Source organism: Neolamprologus brichardi, chromosome 16, assembly GCF_056152115.1.
Source record: "Neolamprologus brichardi isolate AB-2024 chromosome 16, ASM5615211v1, whole genome shotgun sequence".
NCBI lineage: Eukaryota > Metazoa > Chordata > Actinopteri > Cichliformes > Cichlidae > Neolamprologus > Neolamprologus brichardi.
In genome coordinates, this window is record NC_142119.1 from 8,476,936 (window position 1) to 8,491,653 (window position 14,718).

The 14,718-nt window shown below is 39.9% G+C and overlaps 1 protein-coding gene across 5 annotated transcripts in view; it reads left to right on the forward strand.

Annotated features, from left to right (window-relative positions):
• Positions 1–14,718, forward strand: part of LOC102778029 (interleukin-1 receptor-like 2) — a 33,040-nt gene that overhangs the window by 10,012 nt on the left and 8,310 nt on the right. For 3 of the 5 annotated variants that reach the window (XM_087829998.1, XM_087829996.1, XM_087829997.1), the window contains exons 2-8: positions 8,499–8,576; positions 8,961–9,213; positions 9,713–9,905; positions 10,286–10,454; positions 11,389–11,451; positions 11,611–11,743; positions 11,902–12,056. In XM_087829998.1, coding sequence (XP_087686124.1) covers positions 8,501–8,576; positions 8,961–9,213; positions 9,713–9,905; positions 10,286–10,454; positions 11,389–11,451; positions 11,611–11,743; positions 11,902–12,056 — 1,042 coding nt within the window. In that variant the 5' untranslated portion in view covers positions 8,499–8,500. Of the gene's footprint in view, positions 1–7,577; positions 8,419–8,498; positions 8,577–8,960; positions 9,214–9,712; positions 9,906–10,285; positions 10,455–11,388; positions 11,452–11,610; positions 11,744–11,901; positions 12,057–14,718 lie in introns of those variants that run through there. The other 2 variants (XM_087829995.1, XM_087829999.1) reach the window with 2 other exon arrangements.

A 14,718-nucleotide genomic window follows, 5' to 3' on the forward strand; every position in this document is an offset into this window, starting at 1 on the left:
AGAAAGAGGACGCTGGATTTATTCTTTAGCATTATAAATGATGCATATGGGGATTAGTCAATACACTTGGTTCAGCTCTATAAACAGCAGCTTAAACACCAAGCTTGAACTGTGAACAATCCACCTGCAGATGTATGAGAGGGTGTCTGGTTGGGATATTTTCATAAACAATAGACTTTGTTAATGGCCTATGAATATTTCTGTGTTGAAAGAGCAGGGTTATGGGGGACAGGCTAGACTGATGCAGGAGGAAATTAAGCAGATTGTCAAAGGGGGTAAATGTTAGTATAAGGAGGAGAAAAGAGGAAATTGAAGCAGGCACAGCTGGCTTAAGGCAGGGATCGCAGGGAGTGTACACAGTGATTTGACAGCAAAGGGAAAAAAACAAAACACTTGTAGGCCTCAGCTTCTCATGTGGATACGCAGTATAATCCCTGAACAAAATCATGTAATTCTGGAGCATTCATCCGCATTCCCAAGCCTGCAGTTTGTTCGAGTTTAGACGACTTGGCTCATTCACAGCTGTATGTTACTGCTGCTATTAGAAACTGTGTTTACTTGGAAATGTAGACCCTTCTACATTATGTTCTCTTGCATGTTTAAGGTAGATAGCTTAGAGGAAAAATAACAGAGCCACAATAGAAACAAACGAGATAAACTAGTGTGGCAGCCTTCTCACAGAGGATTTCACCTCAAACCAAAAAGCACAAACAAATTACCATTTCACACTACCTGCAATATTGTTTCCACAATGTGAAAAAACACAGTCACACTATTCATGTTCTCAGGCTCGGCTGAAGGAAGGGTAACTCCCGTTGCTTTCCCTTTTTCAGAGCTAAATGAGTCATGTATTTTGATAACCTCCCACAAGCTCCATGTCTTAAACTTAAGCCATTAACCCTTGTTCAAGGATGGCACGGTTTCTGCAGGCTAGTTTTAGAAAACCATTCCATCACTATTTCTGAGACGTCTCTCTTTGCGCTCTTAAGGGCTGAAATGTCATTTATATTAGAAAATTCCCACATTGTTCGTCTCTTATCAGGCCAGCAGGGATGGTCATCCTCACATTTCCGGGAAGGCTCCCTCATACCGCATCTTTAATTTAAAACAGAATTTCTCAGACATGGTTAAAAATAACTTGGTTTAGCAAACATGAGAACAAGATTCAAAGTGTTCTTAAGGACAGCGTGTTTCCTTTCAGCTTGTGAAAATAGTCTCATCTGATGCTTAACAATCAAGAGGCGTGAGCATCCTGAATTAGAGTGCAGAAAATTCTCTGGGTGCAAATAAAAACCTAAATACTTAATAAATATAAAAATACAGACATTTGGTTAGGAAAGGCTATGCAAACCTTGAAATTTAGGTGGCGCTTGAGAATGCAAACACTATTTATTGGATTTAAAAGCAGCAACAAAAGGTAGAAACTTGGAGGTGCAAGAACAGGCGCACAGATTCTCCTCCTCTGCATATTTTAACAAATCCACAACAACTATACAAAGGAAAATAATCCAAAAGTCTTAGGCGTTATTTGCAAATGCTAGGCTGTGTGCTCAAAGATAAATAAGTCATCTTTATGACTGACCTACAGGGTGTGTCAGTCTTGTGAGCAAGTTGTTACTTTTATTGCTGGTTGATGCGATTCATTGGTTTCAATTCTCCATTGAAATCACATCCTCTTCCCCTTAAAATAAAAAAAAAAGTTTGTTGCTTTAGCTTAGCTAAGGACTTTTTCATCATTCTAGGAACATGGAAATGTTAAAAAGCGGACATTTGCCATGTTTCCCCAAAGCATTTCTGCGCTGCTCAAACTATTCACATGATGGGGTTAAATGAGGTTAAGGGCAAATTGGAGGAAGAACAAACTGAAACTGAGTAAAGACGAACATTTAAATGAGTTAAAATACTGCTCAGAATTTTTTAAAAGCAAACTTTAGCAACTTAATGTTGGTTTCGACTGATCAGTCAGTCAAAAAGATGAACCCTGAGCAGTGCTTGAGTATTGTGATATTTCCCTTCCTGAAGTCCAGAGTTCGTCTCCTGCAGCTGCGAGTTGTTTGTTAACAGCAGTCGAAAGAACATTTTGTTGCTGTTGCACGTTTATCTGAATCACAACCGGAATCTGTATGTTTATGGTGACTCATACAAAGTTTGCAACCGCTGTTTCAAGCCAATCACTGCTGACCTCACTGCTGTTTGTTTCCACATCATCCTTGATTTTAAATATTTGACTGCCCTACAGAAAGCACTTGTTGTTTCAGGCTCGTGCAGTTTTAAGCTGCTACACCAAACCTGCTGACAAAGTAATTTAATACCACGTTTCCAACATAACATGGAATTGAAAGTAAAATCCTGAGCCACGCATGCACGTAAAGGGGCTGTTTTTTCCCGAGATGTTCGTGTTATCAGTACCTTGGAGCTGTGACCGCTCTTCGGTGTATGTGGCAATCGCTGTCCTATAAACAGATGGACAAAGTTCACATGACTGAACAGATTTGTAGACCAAATGAACATTTAACCAAATGTAAACAGAAAACAGACGCTTGTTCCTTTCTGTCAGTTTGCTGTAGCGAAATTTAAACATTGCACAAATTTGGTCCGTTAGCGAGGCCCATTTCCCAACAGCTTCTGTAAGTTTTCTGCCATGCAAGCATTTTCAATAACACTGCTGTGGTTTACAACATACAGCTTGACTTTGTCCAATGAATGCAAACAGAAAAGGTCGTGCTGAAGATGATTAGCAGATTTTATAAACTGTAGATTATTGCTTTAAGATAAGATAAGAAATGATTTCCAGCAGCCTTGCTCCTCTTGCGCCCTTCCATAAAGTGGTTATCAACACTATGATAATGATATTGTCATCAGCCATTCACTCCTTCCACCATCTGTTCCCAGAAGCAGACATCTTTAGTGCTGCTTGCTCTGGAAAAACTGCATCACTTTCTTGTTTTGTGCCTTGACTGAAACTTAATCGGGGAGGTTTAGATTCAAAATGCTTTCTGGTTAATTTATCCAAAACTTTTATTATTATTATTATTATTAAACTCTAATGACATTATTCAGAATAGTCATTTATCTTATAGTGGGTCTTGGTACAACTCCTTAGTATTGGTGTTTTAGCTCCTGTCCCTTTAAGTCACTTTTGCTCAGATTGGCTACCCCTTGCAAACAAAAGGTCTGAACAGCAGGCGAGTGGATACACTGTGCTCAAAGGCAGATTTGTGTGCCTCACGCCGGATTCATGGTCCTGTGTTAAATTGACTGAACAAGAATAGATCGGATTGAAGAGAAAACTTCACTATCCAGCGTTTTGGCAGTGACAATACAAAGTAATGGAGGTGCACGATACACAAAAGTACAAATACTGTCATTGGCATCTGTGAAGGCTACATCATATGGGAGGTCTGCTGTGAACTGCGCATGGTGAAGCTAGCATGTCACAAGTCTGTCATAGCTGTGTGGCCCTTTGAAGATGGACTGTGATCTCTGAATAACAGTCAAATAGCTCCCAGGGAATATTAAACAGTTATGAACTATTATGGATGATCTCTTTCTACCTGATCTTGAAGATCTTAAAGTAGACCAAAGACTGAAAAAGAGTTTCTCTACTTTTGTTTTACTGAGAACTATATTTAATGTGAGCTTCCACAGTTATTACAGAGTATTTATGAGGGAAAAAAGCAAAATAAAGAGCATAAGGTGTCTGCTTGAAGTTTATTATTGACTGTAGCTGTAATAGTGCATGAACTGTAGGTCTTGCAACACTGCCAATGACAAAAATGATAGAGAACTTCTCTTCCAAAAACCCAAATAGTGCTCAAAATAGGCAGATCTTGGCTGGGAAACCTGCTTCTTTCCTGCCAGGAAGCAATATTTTGAGCTGCACTGATTAGCCATTGTCTCCAGTTAAGGACGTTTCTAGTAATGTGTGAAAGTGGTACCAAGATAAGATGCTGAAAAGTGTAATATTACACAACTATAAATCTATTTGGAGTTAAGGTGGTACACCACCATTTTACAAAGAGTGCATGTGTGGCTCTGAGTCATCCAAAAGTACAGTAAGAAAGAAAAAGTTAAGTGTCATCTGACTTTTTGTAAACATGAGCTCAGTCTGAATCCACTGCGCAGCCAACCACTGGGATCCCTGACCTGCCCGCTGGTTTACACCTCCGGTGACTCACTCGGTTCTGTCTTCTTCAGCCTCATGTCTGCAGCGTGACCCGATGAACCAGTTCACTTCTTCCCACGCTCGCCCCTCTCTGCCTGAACTTGTCTAAATAGCTAAACTATGCACTGGAAGCAGACACAGATATTGAGTCTAAAATGAATTAAAATTCAGCTCTCCTTTTATACCTTGAAAATATTTTTTGTTTAAATCTAAAGACCACTTAGCCAACTTTATTTTAAGCCGTGCTTATTCTCCATTATTTGTTTTGCTTTTATGAACAAAAACTGAGTGAATATAAGCTTTAGATAGATGGAGGCTGCTTTTGCATGCCTGTTTCTCACAGGCAAAATGTTGTGAACCTTTTCTTCTTAGAAACGAGATTTCTTCAGAAGAGCTTCTGCTCAAAACAAACAACAACCACTTGAAAGGTACACGTGTAATCGAGATCCTGTGTGGTTTGCATGCAGTGTAAAAAAAACACAAGCCAACAATAAAAGCACTAATATTAGCCAAGTCTCGATACCAACCAATATTGCCTTTGACGGTTGGCCTGTGAACCCAGGATAACACTTATTGAAGGCACTGGCTTGTTTTTATCCGTGGTGTCACACTGCATACTGGTTACATTTTTCTCAGAAAGGTGTGGAAAATTTTGATGAAACAAAACTAAACAAACACCACTCAGTTTTAAGACACGTTCACAGCGTTCACTGGAGCCCTCTTTAACCACAAGTAATCTCCCATTCATTATAGTTTTCCCATCAGCAGTAGCTCTTCCGGTATCGTGATGCACAGGTGAGAATTTTGAGGTTTAGATCATTTCCTTTCCTTCTTCCCACAGCAGCTGCACACATTTTGTTGCTACTGTGTTCTTCTAAAAGCCTTTGCTTGCCTTGCTGCAGATTGTCAAAACTTACCATACCGATTTGTGATATTATGTACCAATTTATTTCTTTTTACTTAAAATCAATTTTCGGACCATCACAAAACATCGGTTAGACGATGCAATGCAATGAAATCATGGTCATATACACTAAAAACAGTTTCTGCCCCAAAGCTGTTAAAGCTTTATAAACGTTTTTAAATTACTACTGATGGGAGGGCGGGACAATATCGTGAAAGCCGGGGCTGGCACACACATTTTTCTAATATCTGTCATTTTTTAAATTTATATTTCCTTTTATTTTTTTCTATATTTTATCACCATTCCAACACAGGAAAGCACTGCACTTGTTTTGTGTGAAGTTTCCACACTATCTGCAGCTTCAGACTCTGCGGGTGTGAAGTCACACAATGTTAGAAAAAAATCTGTCATTACATCTCATCTGAACGTGACCTCATACAGAGTATTACAGCTGCTGTTTCAACCGGTTCAAGCATGTATGCTAAACTACTATTCATACAGAGTTTCAGAGGATGGGTGGATGAAGTCGGGTGGGGGTGATGGGAATTTATGAAAGAATTGAGATTTTATTTTAACTGCTTGTGTGCTGTTAATGACAGGTTTCTGTACCATATTTAGGAAAGCAGTGTTTTGTTTTGTTTTTTCCTCTGGCACTTTCCAACCACATCCATGCAAATAATTCAATGGGAAGTTAAAACCAGCAGTAACAGTCATTTTGGATCAAACATGAACGGATCTGTTAAGCTGTTAATCACTCAGTAAATCAGCATGTTTGATTCAGATCCATGTAGAAAATGTACTGAGTAAGTCACCCCTTACTCAGTACACTCACGTCTGCCTTCTGCTTTAGTCATGTAGTTTAATTGTAACTAAACCTGATGACTGGACTCATGACTGGACTGACTGCGTAATACCAGTACTAGTTCAGTGAAAGGCTGGTAATATGTAATTCTAAATTAAATGCCATTTTCTCTGGTCTTCTATTGGTTTTAATAATTGCCCAGACATATGCGTAAACCACACTGAACTGATGAGAAAACCATGCACATTTATGCAAACTCATGAACTGATGTCAGCCAGAAGAAACAAGGTGTGAAAAAACCCAGATGTTGCTTCTAACGGCACTTAAAGCTGGTACTGAATTCCTGGGAAGATTTTAAATTTTATTGCTTCTTTATTAGAAAATGTCATATGCTAGGCTTCAACTCAGATTCTCTGGAACTTTCAGTCACTGGAGCTGATTCAGGGAACTAAAAGGTCCCTTCAATCCACTGTTTTTACACATGGGAACTAAGTTACGGTTACATTCACACAAAAGCTGGTGAAGCAAGACCATCCCTCTGGCTTGTTGGGAGGTGTGGGCGTGTTTATTTCTGCTTGAAAAAGTAACTGCTGGGACCTTAACATTTTACTTCTCTGATTCACTGCCGTGGTTGTGACAAGCACCGCACCTTCTTTACATTCACCCTCGCTCTCACTCGACCACACCCTGCCCTTCTGTCTGTGTCCCTGTCCCCTCCAGAATGTTTTCATAGAGGTGGCCATACAGGGGTGACACACCATAAAACCAGAGTTTCCAGTTTTAATAGGCTGTCGGCAAATATAGTTTACTTGAAAAAGTATGACAAAGAGCAAAAAGAATGTTCTGCCTGGTTAATTGTCGATATCAGCTGATATCACTAAGAATAGGTACATATCAAAACCAAATAATCTGTTTTGATTGATTGATTGATTGATTGGAAGTCCCAACCATTGTTTTAATGATTCTAAGCAGAGCAGAGCAGAAGCATCGCTCTCCCAGAATAGAGTTAACTTTAAGAGCAAACTTGGTCAGGAAAGACAAATAAATATTACAATCATATAAGAATTAGAATCATAAATATTAGATCAGGCAAGAGTGTGAACTGTTGCCTGTCTCTATGTTATGTTATGCCCTGAGATGCACCAGTATCTGTCCAGGGATTTGCACCAGCTTTTCTCCAACCTTATTACATTATTACCAACATAGGGCAGTCTTGCCCAGAGGCACTAAGGCGGGGCAGCAAATTTTGGGGGTTGCCCAGCGGCCCCCTTGACCTCCCTTGGTGGCACCCCTGCCCTGTACAGGCCCACATTTTGCACCTTTTGAAGACAAACTCTGGTTTATCTGCTTGTAAACACAGTTCCTGCTTACATGTTGTTTAAAACTAGATCAAATGTTCACTGCCAAACACAACGGGCTAAACAGCCGCAATCTGTCGAGGTTACCAGGTTACCTCACTATGTGTAAACAACCACAATAAAACTACTGACACATGCAGTTAAATCAAATCAGTCTCAGCGCGCACTTTTTTACTACAAGCCACATTCACATTCATATTCGTACAACACTTTAACAGTCATAAACACACTCGCACTCATCACGGTGGATGCGATAGGAGCAATTGTGGGTTTCAGTAAACCAATGACCATATTAAAGTGGAATTTGTTATTTGTTATTTTATTTAGTTCAAATTATTGTGCTTTTATTTTGAAGGTCAAGCTTGCCTGTGTAAACAATCATTACGCTGCATGTGTGTGTAAGTGGGCGTGTGCCAAAAAGTGATCGTCTGCCAAAAACTGATTTCTGGCATTTGCCAAAAAGTAATTACAAGTATTTAAACTGCCATGAATAAACTTTTGGCCTTTAAACAGTGAAGCATATCAAATGTATCCCCACAAAACAACATTGGTATCACAAGCTAGAAGCCGCAGTCAGTTTTTGACAAAGTGACTAAGAGGATAGTAGAAATTGCAACTATATAACAATAGTTCCATAATGATATTTTTAGTGGCCAAAAGGGGACTGGATTGGTTTTAATGTTGGTACAATAACGCAGACTATCTTTGTTTATCTTAGTAAACTTTATTTTATGTGTTGTTGGCGAACTAACGGAGGCTCGGGTTGTGCATTTATTTAGTCCAACTTGACACTTTACTGTCTGGGGGTATGATTTGCATAGCAACAAATCGGATGTTGTCCGACACTAATACAAATTCACCAGTTTTAATTCAGTTCCTCCTGAAGGGTTAATAGCAACACTTAACACTGGACTGTTATCAGGAATACTGGGTCTGCTTCCAGTCATAAAGCATTACGCAGCATTTTGGCTTACACACGCAGCTCCTCAAATACCAGAGCGCTAGTCATTCACGATCAAGAGAAGGAGCTAGATGGCGTGAGAAAGGAGAAGTGAGCAGGAGAGAGAAAATATCAGGCAGTGTACAGTTAGCTCTTTCAGTTTCTCTGGTTTTTGCTGGATTTTAAAGGCTCTTGGGCTTTTCACATTCTCTGGATGTAATTTAAAGACGCAGGAAGACCTGGCACTAGGTCAGCTGATTTCCATTTCAGGTTTTTGCTGCGACTCTTAGCATGTTCACTTCTAAATGTTCTGTATCTTTGTTTTTCAGCCATGGGTTCAAGTTCAACACTGGCAAGCCTTGTGTTTTTCCTTGGTTTGTGTGGGATCTGTAGCGGATTTGAACAGGGTGAGCTGAGTAGCACTGCTTCACACACACACACACACACACACACACACACTGAACACATTAACAAATTTTTAAATGTTTCTGTAAATTTATCATATGTCATGTTTTTGCCAAGCTGCAGTTTGAGCCACTAGCATGAGCTGAAGTATTTTATTACCCTCTTGTGGCCAGGGATAGAATTACAACAACACTGATTTTTAACTCTGCTTGGGAAAGTTCAAATAAAACATATCGAGCAGGAAATGTGTCACATCTCAGTTCAGTTCAATTCAATTAATTTCAAACAAATAACAACATTATCTGTGACTTTGAAAGGTCTGATTTCTCAGCATTAAAAGGTTAAATAACTTTTTTCTCTATTCCACACTTACATGTATGTTGCAGAGAACTGTACTGACTACAAACTCCAGTTTGAGAGGGTTTTCTCTGTTCCTGGAGATGTGGCTATGCTGAGAAGCACACTGGTCTCCTCAGACGTCTTTGATTTCAAAACTGTCCCGTACAACATCACGTGGTACAACTCGGTGTCAGGCCAAGAAATCAGCAGTCAGACTGGTCACATCCTGGTGCACGAGGAGACTCTGTGGATTCTCAAAGTAACCATGAATGACAGTGGGGATTATGTGACCATACTGAGGTACGAAGCACAAGTAGAAATATTAGAAATGAATAGAACACAGTATTAATTTACACCTTACACAACTCATCAAACCTCCATGCCTCCATGATCTATCAGTAATCACAGTGAACACAGAGTGGTTTATGGCTTTTACTGTATTGGAAATTGTAATAGGAGAATGACGAAACCACCCACATCTCAGTACTTTCAAACACTTTTATTCCGATTGCCGTTCACACACGAGCTGCAATTTTGCAGCTTGCAGCCACACACTCCAACAACAACAACAACAACCGGATGCCGCTCAGGTGCGTCCGCCTCCTGTGCAGCGGCACTGCTGCAATATTATCTATCCCCACCACAGAATTATATTTAGATCTAAGATCAAGATCCCTTACAATTCCAATAAATGTAATATTAATATTGTTTGATTTTTGACTGTCAAGAAGGTCAAACAATGACCCTCACTGCCCAATTATCTATTCATTTATAATATTTCTACTTAATTTCCCAACAGGACTCCTTCCCACTGCTACAGGCAGGCCAGCCGACTGGTGGTGGAGGAAAAACTTCCAGGAGAATGTGGAAGGCCGAGGAAAACTTATCAGCTACTTACAAAAGGAGTCACTGACAACCTGAGCTGCCCTCTGAGGAACGAAATGAATAAGCTGAACAGCTACAACATCTCTTCCTCCATCAAGTGGTACAGAGTGAGTTCTCCAGAATTCTTGTTGAGTGCTGCATGAAACATAATGGTTTTAATGGAGAGACTGCACAGTAGCTGCAGCCTCAACTATTTTCTCCCACTATTCCAACTTCTATCAATACCAGGAATGTATTGAAACTCTGGGGAGATACGAGTGTTTAAAAATTGCAGATCCCAGTCTCGGTGTGTTTGTGTGCGTGCCCTTTCATTTTGTGGAAGGGAAACAAACAGTTTAATAATATTAAAAATCATGGAACTCTTTAAATGTCTATCTGAACAGATTAGGAGCATCAAAACTACTGGCTGTAAACTAAATTTAAATAGTTAACATTTTTCTTCATGCATTGTTAATTTGAAAAAAGACTTATGTGTTTCTCCTCCTAGGGTTGTGACCCCATAGAGGACGGAACAGGCAGTTATGAGTTTTGGGGTACCAGACTGAAAATTACCAGTGTGGACCTTCAACACACAGGCACCTATACCTGTACTCTGACATTCACCCTGGGTGGCATCAAAGGATCTGTGTCAGAGACTATTAGCGCAGAGGTCAAAGGTGAGATTGTAAATGGTAAATGGCCTGTATTTATATAGCGCTTTACTAGTCCCTAAGGACCCCAAAGCACTTTACATATCCAGTCATTCACCCATTCACACACTGGTGATGGCAAGCTACATTGTAGCCACAGCCACCCTGGGGCGCACTGACAGAGGCGAGGCTGCCGGACACTGGCGCCACCGGGCCCTCTGACCACCACCAGTAGGCAACGGGTGAAGTGTCTTGCCCAAGGACACAACGACTGGGACTGTCCAAGCTGGGGCTCGAACCGGCAACCTTCCGATTACAAGACGAACTCCCAATTCTTGAGCCACGATCGCCCCATCTTGTAGATTAAGAGAAACACTGAAATGAAGTGAGGGGGCTATGAAGAGGATGAAGTGTGGAAGGGCAGTTGGTCCAGATGACATATTTTGTATGCTAGGAGAGGAACTTTGGCTCTGAATGACTTAGTCAGGAATGGTGAAGAAGTATGTGAGGGAGGCAGTGTATGAGGACACGAGACAGTGGTGCGGGGCGCATTCGAAGTGATAGAAGGTGTTTAAGGTGGGGGTGGGACCAGGGATTAAGTGTTTGCAAGTGTTTTGGAGTTTGCATGTGTTTTGGAGTTTGTACGTGCTTTGTCTCTAGGGGCCACCGTAGTAACGCCCTCAAACACAAACAAAACAGAACAGAACAGCTCCCAAACACTTGCAAGGGAGCTGAGGTATCGTGACTTCTACACTGAGCGCAGTTGAAAGGACAGAATCACGGTTGCCCAACACATCCCAGCCCAAAGGCCTCAAAGACTATCTTGACACTTGTTAGTAATAATGGTTTCTTAGGTTTGCTTACTGTAAAACTGTGAAAGAGAAATATGATTCTATTTCCATTATATCTTTGTGATTATTCAACCTCTACTGTAAGCTACATTTGATGTTCTCTGTTTCAGGGGATTACTCTTTGGTTCCACAAGTGCATGAACCCTCCAATGATGTAATCAAAGCACAGAGAGGTAAGTCCTCTAATGTAAGATCTTCTGAGAAATGTGGTGTTCTGTTGATTTCATATTTATGTATCTCAGGCTTCATTCACTCAGGCTTCTGCAGGGAGAGTAAATGCTAAATATACAGTTTCATGTTTATACTGAGTCACTGTTTGCGCATGTTTTCAGGGTACAACTTCAGTAAAAGGTGCCTGGTGTTTGTGCCGGGTGTCGGGAAGCCTTTCGTTGATATTTATTGGTTGGACAAAAATGGATTCTTTGAGACTAACACCTCTCACCGTGTCCACATGTTAGAACAGCGGTCAGTACCTTTTTACTCTAAATCTATTTAATTTATCTGCTTTATTGGTGAACCAGTGTTCAGAGTTGATGTTTTTTGAGACGCCTGCCTTAACAGGCACAGTGCACCACATTTAATCACATCACCTTTTAACTGTTTCATCTGATTGTCCTCAACAGTTTGCTGCCCCAAAATGGCTCCAGTAAAGGTGCGTGGTTAGAGACCTGGCTGATATTTTCTGAGCTAAGGGAGGAGGACTTCTACGTCAACTACACCTGCCGTGCGTACAGTGACAGGGGCCTTCCTGAAAGATATTTCAGTCTGCAACCAGCAGGTAAAAACAGAGTCTCCCCTAAACATGATATTTTAGTTTGTCTCTAACCTTGAGCAATCAAAGCTTTACATTTGAGAATACCACTGCATGTTCTCACAATTACTTAATCAAGTAATCTTTTCATTTAAGTGATTATCTTATACATGAATAAGAATTAGTTCATTACAATACAGTAAATTTTGCCTTCAATGTAAATGTTTTGCCTCTTGATAGGTGTTAAACCACCAGCTAAACCAAACACATTAGCAAACTTTCTACTTAATGAACACAGTTCATAATAGCAATGCAGTCAAATTGCTGTTAGGGTCCCACAGCTGAATAAATAGCTGAATGAACTGTTCATATACAGTAATTGTTATGACCTGGACCTGGTAATAACTTAGTATGAAACCTGCACTACTTTAGTCAAACGCACAGCAAAATGAAAATCATTTGAGGTCAATCAAATAACAAGCTTTGATAAATATTTTCACAATTTTGCATATTTCAATAAGTCATCATGGTGATGTACCTCACTAAGAAATCACCTGTATAACAGTAAAAACCCAGGATTCGGCGAGGCCTCAAAGAGCAAACGTGGCTCATGTAAGAAACATTTATTATCATGACAACAGAGCCGTGTTCAAGGTAAATAAAGTCTTACTCCAGCATAGCATCTAATATTCAGACAAACAAACAAAATAACAAAGGAGTCTATATCTAAAATATTATTTGTAGAGGATTAGAAATTGTTACAAACATGCATGAATTGTAGTTCTCGGAGGCATTATTAGAACTATGACCAGCAGAGGGAGATGTTCAGCCTGCTCAATCTACTCAATATACATACCGTATTTCCCGGACTACAAAGCGCACCTGAATATTAGCCGCACAAGCTAAAATCAGGGGAAAATCCTGTTTTGTACATACATTAGCGCACCTGACTAAAAGCCGCAGGTGTTTCAATGTTGACTTATCATATGTAAGAGAATATGCACAAAGGGAATTGTCAAGAAAGAGATGGCTGTTTGGAGACACACCCCTTTTATTAATATTTTGAAAAACAAGTTATGGGTACATATTTGCATAACTTTTTAGGTATATGTACAAGTGTCGGTAATTACAAGTACGAAACATGTACTGTGCTTCATAAACGAGTAACAAATGTAGTACATAACAATAACCTACAGCACACCAGAAAAATAGATTCGGACTACCTTTTAGGCTCAGGTGCAGTGACACGGCTTTAACAAGAAGAAAAGTCAGTCATTCACCACCATCTTCCTGCGCACTAAAACCACCAAAGTCCTCTTCTCCAGTGTCAGATACGAACAGGCTCAGGATGGCTTCATCATCCACTCTCAGCTTCTTTCCTTCGTTGTCACTTTCAAAACCTAACAAATCCTTATGGGCTCAAAATTATTATGGGCTCAAAATGTGGTCATAAATATTTTGTACTTGTAAATCGGTTGTGTATGTGTAAAAAAGATTTGTGCGTGCGTAAAAAAGATTTGTGTGTGGACTTATCCAAAAAAACGCTGCAAGTTACAAGTACAAATTTTGACCCTATTTTTCTTCGTTTCATCTGATTGGTCAATGTCATGTCAATCACAAATGTAACAATCCAATCAGAGAACAGATGGGTTTGGCTGTCGGAGGGGCGCTTTTTTTGAACTGCAGGTCTTTGAAGGGAATAAATTAGGGGTGGGTTTTTATAATCGATTTATCGATTAAAATCGATTTTGGCTTGGATAACGTAAAATCGATTCATTAAAATCCTGAATCGATTTTTTAATATAAATTTATTTTGCCCGAAATGCCAGAATCTCTGGTGAAATCTCACAAAATTTCAACAACCACCAAACAGCTAAGACAGTAAACGAGAGCAGGAACACGGATTCTGCACAAAGCCTTAAACACACAGCGCGACCCGCGGATCAGAATCAGTTAGATGTGCCTTTCTCACAGTCGGGCTGAAAGCTCGCTGATTCTGATCTGTCGGCGGGTCCGCGCTTTGTGTTCACGCCCTTTATGCGCCGATTCTAAAGCTGTTAGTTTGATGTCTCTCCAAACAATATTGACCGAACCAGCAGCAAAAGAAGATCCAAACTACGCTTCACATAAACATCGTCATGTATTCACTCTGGCTTTTACTGTTTTGCTTCGACCACGATGCACAGCTCTCTCTCTCTCTCTCTCTTTCTCTCTGTACTTCAAGAACAGTTTCCCGTCTAAAAATCTGTTTTCTTCATTATTCGCTTGGTTGTTATGCACAAGTCTACCGTTGTTTACAGCGCTGTCGGCCAACGTTTTTTTTTTCGTTTTATATACTTCTGAAAAGAAAACCTAATTTCTGCCGTTCAATACTGAACAAATTTAAACTTTTTAAAATTATGCAAAATGCAAAATGCTTAGCCGTGTCTCTAATAAAACTGCTGTAACTTCAGAGGTAACGTTCATGTGTTGATTAATGGTTTTCTTTCATTTTTGATGTACTGCAGAATATTTTTATAAAATCCCAGGCCAGGAAAATCGCCTTCATGTTTTTCTGTGTTTTATCTTCAGCTACTTTGACACAAAGGCATCTGCTGTAAATGTGCTGATCTGAATTATAATAAATTATAATATTTCTGACTGTCAAAATTTCCCAGATTCAAATCGAATCGAATCGAATTAAATCGAA